The sequence below is a fragment of the Urocampus carinirostris genome, chromosome 6 (assembly GCF_059441175.1).
Source record: "Urocampus carinirostris isolate Australia breed hairy pipefish chromosome 6, RoL_Ucar_1.0, whole genome shotgun sequence".
Lineage (NCBI taxonomy): Eukaryota > Metazoa > Chordata > Actinopteri > Syngnathiformes > Syngnathidae > Urocampus > Urocampus carinirostris.
The window spans coordinates 39,897,389-39,915,209 of NC_142354.1; the positions used below are offsets into that span (position 1 = coordinate 39,897,389).

At 40.0% G+C, this 17,821-nt stretch overlaps 1 protein-coding gene across 1 annotated transcript; it reads right to left on the bottom strand.

Moving 5' to 3' along the window:
* Positions 1–1,942: 1,942 nt before the first annotated feature.
* LOC148364791 (uncharacterized) lies at positions 1,943–14,287 on the bottom strand. Its single transcript, XM_088337266.1, has 6 exons — positions 14,157–14,287; positions 9,878–10,479; positions 8,765–8,875; positions 7,396–7,457; positions 4,520–4,780; positions 1,943–3,386 (listed from the first exon to the last, which is right to left on the bottom strand). The coding sequence occupies exons 2-6, from the start codon at positions 10,467–10,469 to the stop codon at positions 3,366–3,368; spliced, it is 1,047 nt and encodes a 348-aa protein (XP_088193392.1). The 5' UTR covers positions 10,470–10,479; positions 14,157–14,287; the 3' UTR covers positions 1,943–3,365.
* Positions 14,288–17,821: the final 3,534 nt, after the last annotated feature.

Consider the following 17,821-nt stretch of genomic DNA (forward strand, 5'->3'; position numbering starts at 1 on the left):
AATTTTTGTCCGAGTCCACGTGGTGGAATTTCTTCGCCGTGTTTTGCATGTTTTAACACCGCACAGTGTTGTTTCTACAAGTAGGGGATTTGTGTTGAATTGACAAAAGGTGTGGTGCTTGTTTGACTTTCGCTTATTGCCTTAGTCTTCTTTTGGAACAGAATAATACAACACACACAGCAGTGTTGAGCGCGTTACAGGAAAAAAAATCCTCTGTAATCTGTTACAGTTACCAGTTACTTTATTTAAACTGTTACTCATCAATTACCCCCCAGCCCCCCCCCCCCCCCCCAGATTATATCAATCTATCAGGGTTGGGTAGGGTTACTTTAACTTCATTACTTTCAATTACTTTTGGATGACTCCAATCCCAAATATGCAAATAAAAGACAAAAGAAACTAAATATGAATCAAATGATGACTCACAACACGTGGTAAGCTTTCTCTCCTGGCTTTGATCTCTTTGATCTCCGGCAAAACTAACATAAAATGTGACAGAAACAAAATGAAAATAAATCCTAACAGCTTGCCAACATCATTTTTGCCGTTCCATGTATTCCGTTACTCCCCAAGCCTGTAATTTTATTCATATTTAATTTCTATTGTCTTTGAGACTGGGAGGTCGCTGGTTCGCGCCTCGGCCGAGTCATACCTAAGACTTATAACATTGGTAAAAATGGCGGCGCCCTCTGTTGGCTGCGGCTGCATCGGCTCGCTACAACGGGTCAGGTGTATCGACATTTCGTTCTGTGTACATTGTTACAAAGAATGACAATACAAAGGAAATTATTATTATTATAATTATTATTTTATTAGCATATTTGGTATTGGAGTACCGTAATCCAAAAGTAATTGAAAGTAATCAAGTTAAAGTAACCCTACCCAACCCTGCTATCTATCTATCTACCTTGGTCATAAGAGGGGTGACTGACAGCAAGACAAACACATACAATAACAAATAAAATAAAAGGGGGAAGAAATAGCAAAAAAACACACAAAATTTTTTGGGGACCATGGCCAACCCAATTGCCCAAACACCCAAACAAGTTAGGCACCTCAGCACCTAAGTTGGTCATGCTTTCGTCCCTCCAGTTGAAACGGGACACAAGAAAGCGGCCATGTCACTCGGGTCAGGGTGACACAACACACTCTTCTGTTCAACAGCAGGGCCTGATAGCTTTCACTGGTTTACCCCTGCCGCATCATACAGGTGCCCTGCCCATCACCTTCTAAACATCCCACTATCCTTTCACAACACCTCTCCACTCCTTTCTATCACCAACAAGAGCTCTAGCTTCCATTATATTTAGACCTCTTTCCTGCAGTGCACTCATAACACCATCCATCCACGTGAATCGCGGCCTTCCTCTTGGTCTCCTTCAATTTATTTCTGCTCTGTAGATCTTCTTCAGCATTCGCTCCTCATTCATCCTCTTCATGTGTCCAAACCAACCGAGTACTCTCTTATCCACACGCTTGCTCAGTTCCAAGACTACTCCAGTTAAACGACTACTCCAGTTACCCTCCCAGATTACTGACGCCAAAAAGTAATATTCCGAAAGTACAGTAGCATCAAACAACAAAAAAAAACATACCGAGATAGAGGCTTCCGCGGCGAACTCCTTTGACTTGATTGATTTGCCGTTTCGTGATAGTCGGTGTATACCGGATGGTACCCGTCATTTACAAATTTGCGATTTTCTGTACAGATTTTCTCGCACATGGTACACGTCTTAAAATGCATAATAAACATACTTTGTACGGCAGAAAAAGTACAAATGACAGGTATGGTACTTGTTACAGAGTCAAGTAATTGCCTTCCAGGAATGCGTTACGAAGAATGCATCGGTCCGAACACTGCTCACCTGCAACACTACCAAAATGACAGGACAACTTTAGTTAAATTGACATGTTTATTTACAAAATGATACAAAATAGATAATTGAAGTTCATAATAAATATAAATATTAAACAACTTTCTAGGTTTGAAATGGAGGAATCGTAAACAATATTTCACAGGAACAAAAGTATTCAAACAGTACGTTGTTCACAAGCATCACAGAGATAGGATACAGTAACAATTGATTGTTTATATATTTATTATCTGGCCCACTAAAGCCAATCACATATTTCTAAAATATTTTCCTTTTCTAACTAACATTTTATTTCAATCTTTTACAATCAACATGTCCAGTAAACATCAATATAGTTTTCTCAACTATGCCATTACCTTAACTTGGCGTCACTGTATACCGTAAATTCCGGACTATAAGCCGCTACTTTTTTCCCTAACTTTCAACCCTGCGGCTTATTCAGTGATGCGGCCAATTTATGTCATTTTTTCTAACGGCCGCCAGCGGCGCTCGAGTGTTGCTACCATTAACTGCCCTGTCAAAGCTATATTATTATTATTAAAGCTTTGAAAACTCTCTCGGTGTACTGTCTTTCTTTGTAAATATGTGTAACCGATGTATAATATGTATTTGCAACTGTATATTTTTGTAATGTATTTATTTGTATTTATTTTAGACACTTATTCTGATATGTTTTGATCGGGTGAACGAAGAATGAGGGGCGGAACAAACGCGGGGTGCCGAGTTTAAGTGGGGACCGCTAAAGGTGAGGGACAGACAAGGAAAGAAGAGGGGGTAAAAAGTTGGTTAAAGAAAAAGGAGTTGCGTGAGTAAATGTGTTCATCTGATATATTTTTCCCACCCTTACCTTTGGAAATGTACACATTTTTCCTTGGATTACTTTCAACGGGACCCGGACTCTGCAGGTCTGCATCAAACCTTAAGTACCGGTATCATTTTCCGTTCAATTTGCCGGCTGTGATTTTTGGACTGTGGACTTTAATGAAGGACATTTAGTTTCAATCGGGTTTGGGTTAATTTTGTGTTTGTGTTACATGTTTAAATGTGGGCTCATGCGGCTTATATACAGGTGCGGCTTGTGTATGTACAAAATCGGTTTTCCTCTTAAAATGTGGTGGGTTCGGCTTATAATCAGGTGCGCTCTATAGTCCGGAATTTACGGTATATCATAACATACTCGTCCCAATGTCCTCAATCATTTAGCTTATCAAAGATGTGCAGTCTGATGTGGCATATTCAGTCATTCTTTGTCATTTATGCCGCCATCTTGCAAGGCCACAATAGTGTCAGTAGAACTTTGCAGCGCATCTTCACTCGAACAGTAATTTGATCTCGTGGTAAAGATTCTTTTGGAATGTCCTTAATGCATCCGTTCCAGAAAATGATGCCTTTCTGGCATAATTAAACAGCAGTGAGTCAAACTGTATATTGCATCACATCCTTGACTTCGCTTCTGGGAATGTTGCCACCGCTTTGCTGCCTCCTCTGTCATTAGGGGTGGTCCGAGCATGCCTGGAAGAAACCATAAATTGAATCAACCGGGTTTTTGTGTTTGTTTGTTTTTGTTTTAAAAGAAGCAGAAGGTTTAATATTACACACTGTGTCTTAACTATTTCGAATACGAACCCTGTAATATGGTAGTAACATAAGTTGTAATTCAAGAAATGTATATCGAACTGGGTGCCTTTTGTGCTACCTAGTAACAAAAAAGCTCTAAGTTTGCAAAAGGTTGGACCCCTGGTTTATGTCCTGTAAGGGAAGTCTTCCGAGCTGGATTTTGTGAGATTACAACAAAAGAAAACTTGAACATAAAAAGGAAAAAAAACAATCGCCCCGTGCATAGAATCCGACCACAGTTGTGAGCAGTGGCAGGGGACATGTTCACGTGCAGACTTTCAAAGTAAAAGACTTGTTCAAAAGTTCTATTCATCTTTGTAGATGTTATTACAGATGAATGATTTCTTCAAAATAAAAAGATTGAGGGCTCATTTTATATACATGCAGGGTTGGGTAGGGTTACTTTAACTTGATTATTTTCAATTACTTTTGGATTACTCCAATACCAAATATGCTAATAAAAGACAAAAGAAATTATATATGAATAAAATTACTAAATATTGTGCAGGCTTGGGGAGTAACGGAATACATGGAACGGCAAAAATGATGTTGGCAAGCTGTTAGGATTTATTTTCATTTTTTTTCTGTCACATTTTATGTTAGTTTTGCCGGAGATCAAAGAGATCCAAGCCAGGAGAGAAAGCTTACCACGTGTTGTGAGTCATCATTTTATTCATATTTAGTTTCTTTTGGTCTTTCATTAGCATATTTGGTATTGGAGTAATCCAAAAGTAATTGAAAGTAATCCAGTTAAAGTAACCCTACCCAACCCTGTGTACGCATACATCAATACCACCACTAAAAATATAAATCATTAAGATATCTCAAAAGTAATTCCTTTATGAGTTTTTTGTGTGGTACTTAATTTTTTTGCAAAGTCAATTTTTTTTAAGAAAAGTTATTTAAATGCTTGTTTTGTTATTTAAAAAAATCTCACTAACCCCCAACACTGCCCTTCCCTTGCTCTGACCGCCAGACGTTTCCCAATTTGAAAAATTGAATAACTGTTTACCATTTCATTGACTTACTTGTTTGTATTCAAATCTATCTTGCAGGTAACGATAACCAAGGCCGGTGATGTGCCCGACGTTTTGGCGAGAGAGGCCAGCGACACGAGCTGTGAAGTCCAAAGTGAAGGCTAGTTTGACCAGTTCGGGTGCCGTGGGCAAAACGGTAGGGGAGGTAGACGTGGGCGTCACTTCCTTCTCCAAATAAGCATCAGCCAGTTTCTGGAAGGACGTGTATGTCATCCCTTGGAAGAAGTTGCTCAGGGTAGGGTTGTCTTTAATCTGCGTAAAAAACAAAAAACAAAAATAAAGTTGAATTTCTAGGCGCAGCCTTGGTGGGGATGGAGTCAGGTTTGGGGGCCTCAGCATTGCGTCACTGCTTTTTGCAGATGACGTGGCTTCCTCAGGCCGTGATCTTCAGCTCTCGCTGGAGCGATTCGCAGCCGAGTGTGAAGCGACCGGGATGAGGATCAGCACCTTCAAGTCCGAGACCATGGTACTCAGTTGGAAAAGGGTGGCATGCTCCCTACGGGTTGGGGAAGAGATCTTGCCCCAAGTGGAGGAGTTCAAGTATCTTGGGGTCTTGTTCACGAATGAGGGTAGGATGGAACGGGAGATCGACAGACGGGTCGGTGCAGCGTCTGCCGTCATTCAGACCCTGTACCGGTCCATGGTGGTGAAGAGGGAGCTGAGCCGAAACGCAAAGCTCTCGATCTACCGGCCGATCTACGTTCCTATCCTCACCTATGGTCATGAACTTTGGGTTATGACCGAAAGAACACGATCCCGGATACAAGTGGCCGAAATGAGTTTGCTCCGCAGGGTGTCTGGGTTTTCCCTTCAGAGATATGGTGAGATGCTCAGTCATCCGGGAGGGACTCTGTGTGGAGCCACAGCTCCTCCGCATTGAGAGGAGCCAGTTGATGTGGCTCGGGCATCTGATAAGGATGCCTCCTGGACGCCTCCCTTGGGAGGTGTTCCGGGCATGTCCCACCGGCAGGAGGCCCCGGGGGCGACCCAGGACACGCTCGAGAGACTATGTCTCTCGGCTGGCTTGGGAACGCCTCGGGATCCCGTCGGATGAGCTGGAGGAGGTAGTTGGGCATAGGGACGTCTGGGCTTCCCTTTTAACGCTGCTGCCCCCGTGACCCGACCTCGGATAAGCAGAAGATTATGGATGGATGGAACAATAAAGTCGAGACTCGAAGTTACTCATCAGTTATTCAGGTTGTAATAAAACGATTACCCTATTTGCTAATCTCTTAACAAGTTTAAACATCGACAGTGCATATATGACGCATCATGTCGGACTAAATAAACACTCGTCATTCATATTGAAGCTTGACCTTTGACTGTTTGAACCATTTAAAACCCTTTCTACTTGTTTAACCCACTTCTGTAGGCATGAGAACTGCACATCTATTCTAGGTAGAATAACTTAACAACCCAAATTAATTACCTAAATATCGTAGCTAACCTGCTCTTTTAACTTCAATATGTTCTAACATACAGTATCTTCCAAACTCACGACAGGTTCTGCAAGAGCTTTGTCCCCCTGGCCATTAGACTGTTAATTGGTCAATCACACACATAGCAAGCCTACCCAGCTGCTAATCTGTACATCTTTTTTTTTTTTCGTCCTTGCACTACTGGCAGTTCTCTTATACCTAGCCACTCCTTTGCACATCTGCTCTCCTCTGCACTACCGTACTCCATTGTTATTGTTATTGTATAGCGACTTGTTTACCTGCCTGCCCATTTTGCACATCTGGTTAGCTGCTCCTCTTGCACTCTTTGCACTACTGTATAATACTCATAGCTATAAATTATTTAGTATATTATTAGTATTTCAATACTACAACTCAATACAACATTTTATTTATATCTGTACATTCAAGGAAACTGTGCGGGTCAGATGCATCGACATTTCGTTCTGTATACATGTGTATAAGAATGACAATAAAGTATATCTGAATCTAAATCTGAATAAAACTACCTATAATACGCATACATGTCAACCTCCACGGCTCCATGCCCGTACAAACTGTCGTATTTTCCCGTACAAAATACAAAATAATAGTACACCATATTTTTTTTTTCCGGAATGATGCATGATAGGAAATCCCCAGGCAGCAGACGCATGCGCACAGTAGCATCAAACCGCTCGCTTCGTTTGCAACGAAAAAAACTATACCGAGATAGAGGCTTCCGCGGCGAACTCCTTTGACTTGATTGATTTGCCGTTTCGTGATAGTCTGTGTATACCGGATGGTACCCATCATTGACAAATTAGCGTTTTTCCGTTACGATTTCCTTGTATGTCGTTCTCGTCTTTAAAATGCATAAAAAACGTACTTTGTACGGCAAAACCGTACAGGTTGACAGGTATGCATACGCCTTACATTAAATCTTGTTAAATAGTAAGCTAGGTAGCTTCCTACCTGACTGACCTACTGTATATTTATCATTGTTGTTGGGTCAAAATCAAAATTTCACACTTAAAAGAAATTATAGTTTTTTACAAAAAAATATATATATGTTTTTTACCTGTGTGCCCTGTGATTGGCTGGCAACCAGTTCAGGGTGTCCCCTGCCCACTGCCCGATGATTGCTGGGATGGGCTCCAGCACCCCCGCGACCCTACTGAGGATAAGCGGTGCAGCTAATGAGATGAGATGAGATGTTTTTTACCTTGTGTGTGTGCGTTATTGTCACAGATCATTAAGCAATCGAAAAATGTTCCACTCCTTAATGATGTCATGTTAATGACTGAACAAACATTAGACCCAACACGGACTTAACTAAATGCAAAATAATTGACCTGATTTGACTATGTGACAATGAGTAATATTTGAAATGAAACGAAGATTAGATCTGTGTGACGGCAGCTGACTGACCTTGCTGTCGATAGCGTCTCCCTGCTCCTTGGTCAAAGCAATGATCCGGTCTATTACTTCTTCTGTGGGTAAAGAAATTAACAAAAGGTCGAGTTAGCTGAGACTAGCATTCGTCTTCTTACAGACTAGTGCACCAACTTATTTTTTTTCCTCCTAATTGCTACATACTAGGAGTATAAATCTCCCCACAAACAATTTTCAGTGACAATGGTTCGATTCAAAATTGGTTGTCTTGAGAGCGATAACGAGTTCATTCAATAAGGTTAGCTTCAGTCATTTGTTGTTATCATTACTCATTTTAAATCCATATGAAGGAATATGTAAGTAAATATTCTTTCAAGATACTTTGCTTCATAAAATACAATACAATACGGTGGAACCTCGGTTTTCGAACGCCTCTCAGTTCGAACAAATCGGAGTCCGACCAAAAATTTCGAGAAATTTTTGCTTCGCTGTTCGGTCAAAATATCGGAGTTCGAACGCCGGTTAATCTGTAAGTGCGTACGCTAAGGTGTGATGCTGAGCGGCGTACGGATGTAGATCGCTCTTTTCGTGACCAACTGTTATCGCGTGCGGACGTGCTTTGTTTTGCTTTCGCTTTTAATATAGGTGTACGAAGTGTTTTAGCCCCTAAGAAATTCAGTGCAAGCAGCAAAGTTGCTAAAGGTGAAAAAAAAAGTTGTGCGTACAACTATTGCATTTAAGAAAGAAATAATAGCAAAATATGAAGGAGGTGCGGGAGTGTCTCATCTTGCCTGCGCCTTCTGGTAGGTAAGAAATCCTATTCATAATTATTTTCTTTATCCTTTTTTTTATTTTTACACGTTCATGTTAGCGTAATCTTTCGTACGGGAGATTACGATAACGCGGACGTACGATTAGCCTGGGTTAGCTTTATGTTTATGTTAAAGATTCAAGGTAAACATTCAGGGTGTTGGAACGGATTCAAACGATTTACATTATTTTTAATGGGAAAAATGATTTCGGTGATCGAACAAATCGGTTTTCGAACAGGGTTCTGGAACGGATAATGGTCGAGAACCGAAGTTCCACTGTACTAATTTTAGTTTAAAGACAAAATATATGAAAGATTTCATTTCTGATCAAATAGTTACACAGATAACACTTAACACACCATTCTACCTAACACTATTCGAAGATCCACCTGTTGTTGTTCTATTCTTCACCCGTCTGATCTCCTCATCTAGCTACCTCACCCATATAAAAGCTAATCCACCAATACTATCAACACAACCACAAACAATACCTTCTTTAAAAACCAATTCTAGGGAAAATCCCAAACAGCCCTCTTTACTTTTACCACTGATGCAAGTAACAATTGAAAAACATTGCTACATTTAGTCCTTACCATCTGATATCGGCATCACCTCCTCGTTTTCCTTGACCTCATGGAGTATCTTTTCCAGTTCCTCTGATACCTTCTCATAGTAGGAGATATCTGGTTCCACACTCACCATAGCTGAAAAACACGTCAGGACAACCTTAAAAATGTCACAGAAAGCTTCTCAACTATTCTTTTTTCTTCAAATATTATATTTGTGTTCATGTACCAGTTCATGTTCTGTGAGTAGCTCAACAATAAACGGTCATATGTTCAGTGTTCATTTTACCTGTGAAAAGCGATGGGTCCCGGGGACTCGCATGCTCAAAAACTATGGGTCCCAACAGAGATCTATGGGTCCCCAAAATTGAGTGTGCTCCATGCCCTTACAAACTGTTGTATTTTCCCTTAGAAAATACATTCAATCTTTTTTTTTTTCAAACATGTTTATCTATGTAGTTTAACATGTTATATTGTACATGTTTCCTTATATCATATATATTAATGAACATTTTGTTGTGAGACACTGAGTTGCTCGACATGAATGAGGTTTATCATAAAAAAAGTTCAAAAATGAAGTTGCTTGGACGTTCACTGTAGAAGCAAAAAATACATGCAAATATAATTAAGTAGAATAATACATTTTCTTAATCAAATTATTAATTCGTTTTCTGCATTAAATTATTGTTGGTAAGGGATCACCACAAACCTGTCCTTTTTCATTTTCTCCTTTTATACTTCCTTTTTTTCTTAACTTCTTTATACAACATAATCATTCGTAATATAATGCATCAGAGCAAGTGAGCCGCTTGAGAGCCGGCTCTTTAATGAGTTGAGCCGAAAAAGCCGGTTCTCTAAAAAGAGACGGACTTTCACTACACAACTCGAACTCGAGATCGGCGTGCGGACGAGAACTCGAACCGCGAGACCAAAACAACAATGGCGGATCTGCCTGATGAAAAGTTTAGAGTGCGGTAAATCTCTGTTAAAAAAAGATAATGACAATTTTGTGTCAAAAAAGTTGCGTCCCGGGGACGCACGTCGATTTGACACGATACGTCTCCAGCAAAAATAATGCGTCTAGGACGCAGGGACGCGGGCAAACGAGAACACTGTATGTTGTATGGTGTAAACTTATACCTTCTACTCCAGTGATGTCTGCTGGGTCAAACTCATCTTTCTTGTTGATCTTAATGAGGGACAAACGCTTTTTGGAAAACCTTCGTTTCAAAGCCTTTCTCTTTGAGGACTTCTTTTTGGTGGAGTTGTTTGGAGTTGAAGACGGCAGACACACGGGAGTCGTGTCCGATTTGTCATCGGACGCTTCCAGAAAGTCGGTCGGTGTCTCTTGCTCCTCGTCCTCAGTATTCCTCCGTGAAAACAGACCCAGGAAGTTCTTCCACAAAGAGGGCTTTTTTATCTTCTTGGACTTCTTGCTGACTTTGTCGTCCTGCGGTATGTCGACGGCAGTTTCACTGGGGGCGAGCGACCCGAACGTGCCGTCTTTAAAACCCTCGGCCAAGTGAATGGAAGGATCGCTGGAATGTCTCCGATGCCTTTTGGGAATGGTCACCCACTTGAGTTTGCGCTCGGGACGCTTGAGTTCAAGTGACTCGTCATTGAGGCTGAGGCTCCGTTTGACATAGACTTCCAGAATACGGCGCGTGTCGTTGGGTGCCACATAAATTACCGGACTGGTTTTAGCCCATCGCTGGGCTTTTCGGGTTTCCATGATGTGAGGACTGCAATCACATCAAAATACATCACACTTGGTTAAAGTAATAAAAATATGTCTGAATTGTGTCTATTTTTTTTCATCAACTAAACAAAAAGCTGGTATTTTCTTCATTTGTTTTTCTTTTAAATTACAACAATTGGGGAGGCAGTAGCTCAGGAGGTAGAGCGCTCGTCCTGGGATCAAGGGATCCCAGTTCGAATCCCGGCTCGTCCGTGTTACATGTCGAAGTGTCCTTGGGTAAGACACTGAACCCCTAATACCCCCAATAAGCAGGTTAGCGTCTTACATGGCTGCAATACAAGGCCTCTATTGGGAAATGTGGAGCACATTGTAAAGCGCTTTGGGAAGTCATTGACTTGAAAAGCGCTATATAAATGCAGATCATTACATCATTTCATTTCAACAATTCTAGATTGGGGATACCAGAATTGGCTGACAGAGTTGAAGGAGTAAAACAAAGCTACTTGATCCTACAATGCAGGTAGAGTAGAAACAGTATAGAAACGGACATTAATATACCATACCAGGGATCACAAACCTTTTTGAAGCTGACAGCTATGTTTTTGTTTCTGATCTGTCTTTGTTACTGAATGTCTTAAATAACGACTGCTAGCATGCCATTACTATGTTATAATATTGTTATCAGTTTGCACGGTAATTATCATATGTGGGTCTACAATAGACTCTGTAAACCGTAAAAAACAACTTCATCAAGGGCCCAGGGTGATCCATATTTAATTGATACGCCAAAAAAAATCAATATTCTTATATTTATTATTGTTTTGATTGTAAAAAATAAATAAAAACGCATATAGAAACAGTCAGATTTTTTTGTAGGTTCTTTTTTCTAAATATAACATGCAGTTAAAACAAAAAATAGTTATCGATTATTGTTTTCGGTCTCCAGAGGCAGGATTTATTGGTCATCGGTATTGGTAGGAAAAAACTGAAAAAATTGATATGATATGTATTGGAGCAATCGATTGAATTTACTTAATTGAGTTGTCTTATTTTGCTATTGATGACAACGTAGTGAACATTGTTTGCAACAAGATTCAAGACGTAAACATGTATTAAAGACTTAGGAGGGAAAAAAATATACAAGAATGTCAGGATAAAAAGGCAAAAGTATTTACAAGGTAGTGCTTAGAGACTGGCCTATGTTGTAATAATAGTGCAATGAAAATCGTGCATCGTACCAGTCGTTCAATGAGAAGTAATGCTATAACCTTTAAAAGCGACAGAAATTGCAAATAAGTCGATAAATAAAGCTTGGATTGTCCCAAAAGCTTTCTTTACTTACTGTACTGTTAATACAGAGCTGTATTAACAGTACAGTACGGTGATAAAGCTTATAAATAGTCCCGACCCATTTTCAGGGAGGTTGAGAAGGACACATGTGAGTTTTTGTGCTGATGGCTTAGTTTATTTGGTTCCCGGCAACAATACAAATAAGTACTTTCAAATCAAATTGCAGATCCTTATTGTCCAAGGAATAAGGGTTAAATCACCAGAGTGAGGTGAAAATAATGACGTCCAGGATAGTATTTTAAAGAATAATTAGAATTGGCCTTACACATTGGATTAGAATTTACCTACCTGGGTAAACACGTAATGAAGACTTAAAATGTCTCTCATCTCATTAGCCGTACCACTTATCCTCATTAGGGTCGCGGGGGCTGGAGCCCATCCCAGCCATCTCCGGGCAGTGGGCAGGGGACACCCTGAATTGGTTGCCAGCCAATCGCAGGGCACACAGGGACAGACAACTCATTCGCCCATTCACACCTAGGGACAATTTGGACCGGCCAATCCACCTGAAATGCATGTTTTTGGAACGTGGGAGGAAACCGGAGTGCCCAGAGGAAACCCATGCAAGCACGGGGAGAACATCCAAACTCCGCACAGGAAGTCTGGAGCTGGATTTGAACCCACGACAGGTTCCCATGACATGAACTGTGCCGCACAAGCGCTAACCAATGCGCCACCGTGCTGCCCGACTTAAAATATATGGATTTCCATTTTCTATAGAAACAGTATAGATGTGTTTACACGAAAAATCCCTCATAATTGTTTTCTAACTTATTTTTGTGTGAATTGTAAGTCACCTTTATAAGAAATCAACAGCATCTGCAATTGTTTCATTTCGGGACTGCCATTGCTCAATATCAAATATTTTTGTCACATTGTGTATCAACGAGTGACACGAATGACTCAGAATTTGGCGCTCATATTAAGCAATTCTAATCAAACTTGATTTTGTCTTTCTTTATTTTTTCTAAGTTAGAAACAAAACTAAATTGGAAGAATATGCTCTAATGTAGATGTGCCTGCAGGAACAGTATTTAGCTTTTGTTGCTTGCTTTGAATCCCTACATTACATTTTTGCTGCAAATAAATATTCTAGACTGGACATTAATAACTATTGATTTTTTTTTTTTTACATTGGTGCAGTTTTTCTGGGCACACATAAAACATTTTATATAGTGTTTTACTGCATAACTTGCATTAAAAGTGTTTCATATTTTCTTAATACTTTAACTATTATTAAAAATGCAATCTGAATAACTAAAAAATAATTATAAATACATAATAAAAATCAGTCCACTCAAAAGAGAATGCTAAATATTTAACACTTTTTCATTTTTATGATTATTTCATACTACTTAATTATCATACCTGCTTGTATCACTTATTAACAATTCATTCCAACCGGAATTTCTTTGCTTAAACGCAATATTTCCAATCTCACTCATATCCCATTTTCTTCATCCCCGTATTTCGCCAGTAATGTTTTTTTGTATTTAAATTTGAACACATGAATAGTTGGACATTGTTTGATCTCATCTTGTAAATTATTCAAACATTTGACTCCACACACAGACACACACATACTTTTCCTGGTTGTTCTCACCTTTCAACCAGGATATTTTTGTTTTAAATGAGAATGTCTTTTCGAAATAGCAGCTACGTATCTACCGGTACGTACTTGATTAGATTGTAAATAATTCACTGTTCCTATCTAACAATTTGCATTAAAAAAAAACAAAAAAGGGGGCCACATAACTGCAAAACATCTGCAGCATTGACCTAAAATCACAGAAGGACCTGCAGAAAACCGATTTTGCACAAATTACGATTCATCAATCATGCAAGCTAATCAGCTAAACTGAGTGTAGTTAGTACGCAGGGTAGGTTAAGGTTACTTTAACTTGATTACTTTCAATTACTTTTGGATTACTCCAATACCAAACATGCTAATAAAAGACAAAATAAACTAAATACGAATAAAATGACTACATTTTGTGCAGGCTTGGGGAGTAACGGAATACATGGAACAGCAAACATGATGTTGGCAAGCTGTTCGGATTTATTTTCATTTTATTTCTGTCGCATTTTATGTTAGTTTTGCCGGAGATCAAAGAGATCCAAGCCAGGAGAGAAAGCTTACCACGTGTTGTGAGTCATAATTTTATTCATATTTAGTTTCTTTTGGTCTTTCATTAGCATATTTGGTATTGGAGTAATCCAAAAGTAATTGAAAGTAATCCAGGTAAAGTAACCCTACCCAACCCTGTTAGTACATATATGTTTGCAGGAATAGTATTGATCTTACACAACAGCAGAATACTGTAGTAACAAAGTCTTACATGAATAATGTCGTCAAAAAGATTAACTCACATAGTTGTGTGTGATGAGAACGATCACCAGTCTAAAAGCGTCTGCTTGTATTTCTTTCTTGTGCGTTTGTAAAGAGGAACAGCGATCTTGTGTTCCTTCTTATTGTTAGTGGGCCGCCTTGGTGCTTCACTTCCTCACCTGAGCTCCAGTGACGATAAAACAAACGTCAGCTTTGGGGCGGGGACGGAAACTCCCCTCCTCACCTGCACCAAGCCAGCTTCGTGACTGTATTAGGCAATGCAAGGCAAGTTTATTTGCAAGGTTGCGTAGGGTTACTTTAACTGGATTACTTTCAATTACTTTTGGATTATTCCAATACCAAATATGCTAATAAAAGACAAAAGAAACTAAATATGAATAAAATGATGACTCACAACACGTGGTAAGCTTTCTCTCCTGGCTTTGATCTCTTTGATCTTCGGCAAAACTAACATCAAATGCGACAGAAACAAAATGAAAATAAATCCAAACAGCTTGCCAACATCATTTTTTCCTGTTCCATGTATTCCGTGACTCCCCAAGCCTGCACAAAATTTACTCATTTTATTCATATTTAGTTTCTTTTGTCTTTTATCAGCATATTTGTTATTGGAGTAATCCAAAAGTAATTGAAAGTAATCCGGTTAAAGTAACCCTACCGAACCCTGTTTATTTGTATAGCACAATTCCTACACAGGGCACTTCAAAGTGCTTTACAGAAATGGCAAAGAGACAGGTTAAAAACACACTATTACAGTTAAAACATAGATGAAAAGGCATTGAAAATTTCAAATGTGTTTTTTAAAATGCATTAAAACCACAGATAAAGCATAATAAAATCAATGAATTAAAATCAAGTAAAAGTAAACGCGCAAACAAGAGTGCAATATTTCCTAATGGAATAATGTGAAATGGCAATAATAATAATAATAATAATAATAATAGTATTCTAGAATTTTGATGGCAGTCACTGTGATAGGGCAGCACAGCGGCACGGTGGTTAGCGTGTGTGCGGCACAGTTCTAAGGTCATGGGTTAAAATCCAGCTACCAACCTTCCTGTGCAGATTTTGTATGTTCTCCCCGTGCTTGCGTGGGTTTCCTCCGGGCACTCCGGTTTCCTCCCAAATTCCAAAGACATGCATTTCAGGTGGATTGGCCGGTCCAAATTGTCCCTAGGCTGTCTGTCCCTGTGTGCCCTGCGATTGGCTGGCAACCAGTTTAGGGTGTCCCCTGCTCACTGCCCGATGATTGCTGAGATGGGCTCCATCACCCCCGCGACCCTACTGAGGAAAGCGGTGCAGCTAATGAAATGAGATGAAACTATAATAAAACGATTCTTCATGTACTCAAATATATTCTTGTATACTACATGTGTGGGTATTCATGACGACCATGTCAGGAGACCGGACCAGAACGGAGGCAGGAGGCAGGAAGGGAGAACTCATTTGCGTTAACGATTAGTACTTTTATCTAGCAAAATAAAAGTCATCCAACTCTCAGGGACAAAACAAAACAAAAACAGGCTTACAGGCAAACAGGAACTAAGACCAGGGAATACTCACAAAACAGGTTTTAACTCAAAACGTGCAAACACAGATTTCCTCAAGACAGACAGAACAGAATAATTCAGAACAGAAAACGCAATGAACCAGCACCCGCAATACCCACAACCCACCCTTAAGTAGCACGCATGCAAATTAGCTGATTTACTACAGCCGGTGCCCAGGGGGCGGGGCCTGCCGGTCGCCACAGCGACCATGCTGGACACGACAGACCAATGTTCCCTCTAAGCTGCGCGTGTGCGCAATGGCGCACTACCCAGAGCTTTTCCGCGCACAAGAAAATCTAGCCAGCTCACAAAAATCAGGGCTCGAAATTGCTAATTAAGAAGCGAATTAAGTCAAAGTTACAGTGCATGAAGGTAAAAATATAAGGGTTCCCCTGACGAACCACACTGATTTTAATGCAAACGCACTACCTGAGAGCCCCAATTCAACTTCAGTGCCAGTAAACCAATGGAACTTTTCCATCAGTGCAGTCCGGTACCAAACGACCCACAGCCCGGTACCGGTCTGCGGCCCTGTGTGACGTAGTAAACATTGTTTTCACCGAGATTAGACGTTGTAGTGTAGATTAAATATGCACTAAACTCTTAAAAATACGGTTAAAAAAAGGTAGTGCATGGACGCTGGCCAAATTTTGTAAGTGCACCAGAACAATTGTGCAACGAAAAAGTAGTGCAATGGCATCAGGGTTGGGTAGGGTTACTTTAACTTGATTACTTTCAATTACTTTTGGATTACTAGGACGTTTAGATTTTAACTAGGACAAAAAAGTCAGATCACATCACCACAATTTTGGCTAACCTGCATTGGCTCCCTGTTAGCCTAAGATGTGATTTCAAGGTTCTCTTATTATTATACAAAATCATACATGGACTTTTCCCCCTCATAGATATGAATAAAATGATGACTCACAACACGTGGTAAGTTTTCTCTCCTGGCTTTGATCTCTTTGATCTCCGGCAAAACTAACATAAAATGCGACAGAAACAAAATGAAAATAAATCCAAACAGCTTGCCGACATAATTTTTGCCGTTCCATGTGTTCCGTTACTCCCCAAGCCTGCACAAAATTTAGTCATCTTATTCACATTTAGTTTCTTTTATCTTTTATTAGCATATTTGGTACTGGAGTAATCCAAAAGTAATTGAAAGTAATCAAGTTAAAGTAACCCTACCCAACCCTGAATGGCATTTAGCAGCAACATCTTTTCATAATACGTAGGGAAACAAGACATAAATAATTAATTTTATAATCATAGGCGGGATGTAATTTTTTTTCATAGTCTCGTGCACTTGTTTATGGTGGTGATAACCCCAGGGAAGAAATAACCTTTGAGACTGTTAGTCTAACACACAGGTGTTAAACGGGCGGCCCGCGGGCCAAATCAGGCCCGCTAAGGGATTGAATCCGGCCCACGAGACAACACTCAAAGAAGCGCAAGAGAAAAACGAGCTGCAGGTTGAAATATGTCAACTTGATGTTGCCAAAGCCAGGTGCCTCGAACAAAGACACTGTACTTGTATTTCTTTCTCTCTCTCTCTCTCTCTCTCTCTCTCTCTCTCTCTCTCTCTCTCTTTCTCTCTCTCTCTCTCTCTCTCTCTCTCTCTCTCTGCCTCTCTTTTCCACCCCTTTTCTCCCATTCTCTGTCTCTTTCACTCTCTGTGTCTCTCTTTTTCTCTTCCTTTTTTGCTCTTTGTCTCTTTCTCTCTCTGTGTCTTTTTAACTTCGTTTGCTCTAACTTCCTTTTTTCCTTTTCTCTCTTTTCTCTTTCTCTCTTCGTGCTTTCTTTTCTCTTTTCTCTCTTTCTGTCTTTCTATTTCTCTTTGGATTTCTTTACTCCTCTCCCTTTCTTTTCCCCCTCTCTCATGACTTTTTATCTCTTTTGTTTCTCAGGCTCTCTCCCTCTCTCTCTATTTCTTTCTTTGTCCCGCCCTCTCTCCTTTTCCCTCCCTCTTTCTCAAATTTCTTTATCCCTCTTTTTCTTTCTCTTTCATGTACTAGTCCGGCCCCCGAGAGAATTTTTGTTCTATTGTGCGGCCCCCGAGTTTAAATGAGTTTGACACCCCTGGTCTAACAGAAGGCAAGAGGTTAAAGAGGTGATTCCCAGGGTGAGCAGAG

What these genes read in the sequence shown, in the direction of transcription:
- LOC148364791 (XM_088337266.1), bottom strand. Translation starts at nt 10,469, where the DNA reads ATGGAAACCCGAAAAGCCCAGCGATGGGCTAAAACCAGTCCGGTAATT. An exon ending in GGTGATGCCGATATCAGATG is followed by an intron (nt 7,458 to 8,764) that starts GTAAGGACTAAA and finishes CTTTACCCACAG; the next exon opens with AAGAAGTAATAGACCGGATC. An exon ending in GAGACGCTATCGACAGCAAG is followed by an intron (nt 4,781 to 7,395) that starts GTCAGTCAGCTG and finishes TTTTTTACGCAG; the next exon opens with ATTAAAGACAACCCTACCCT.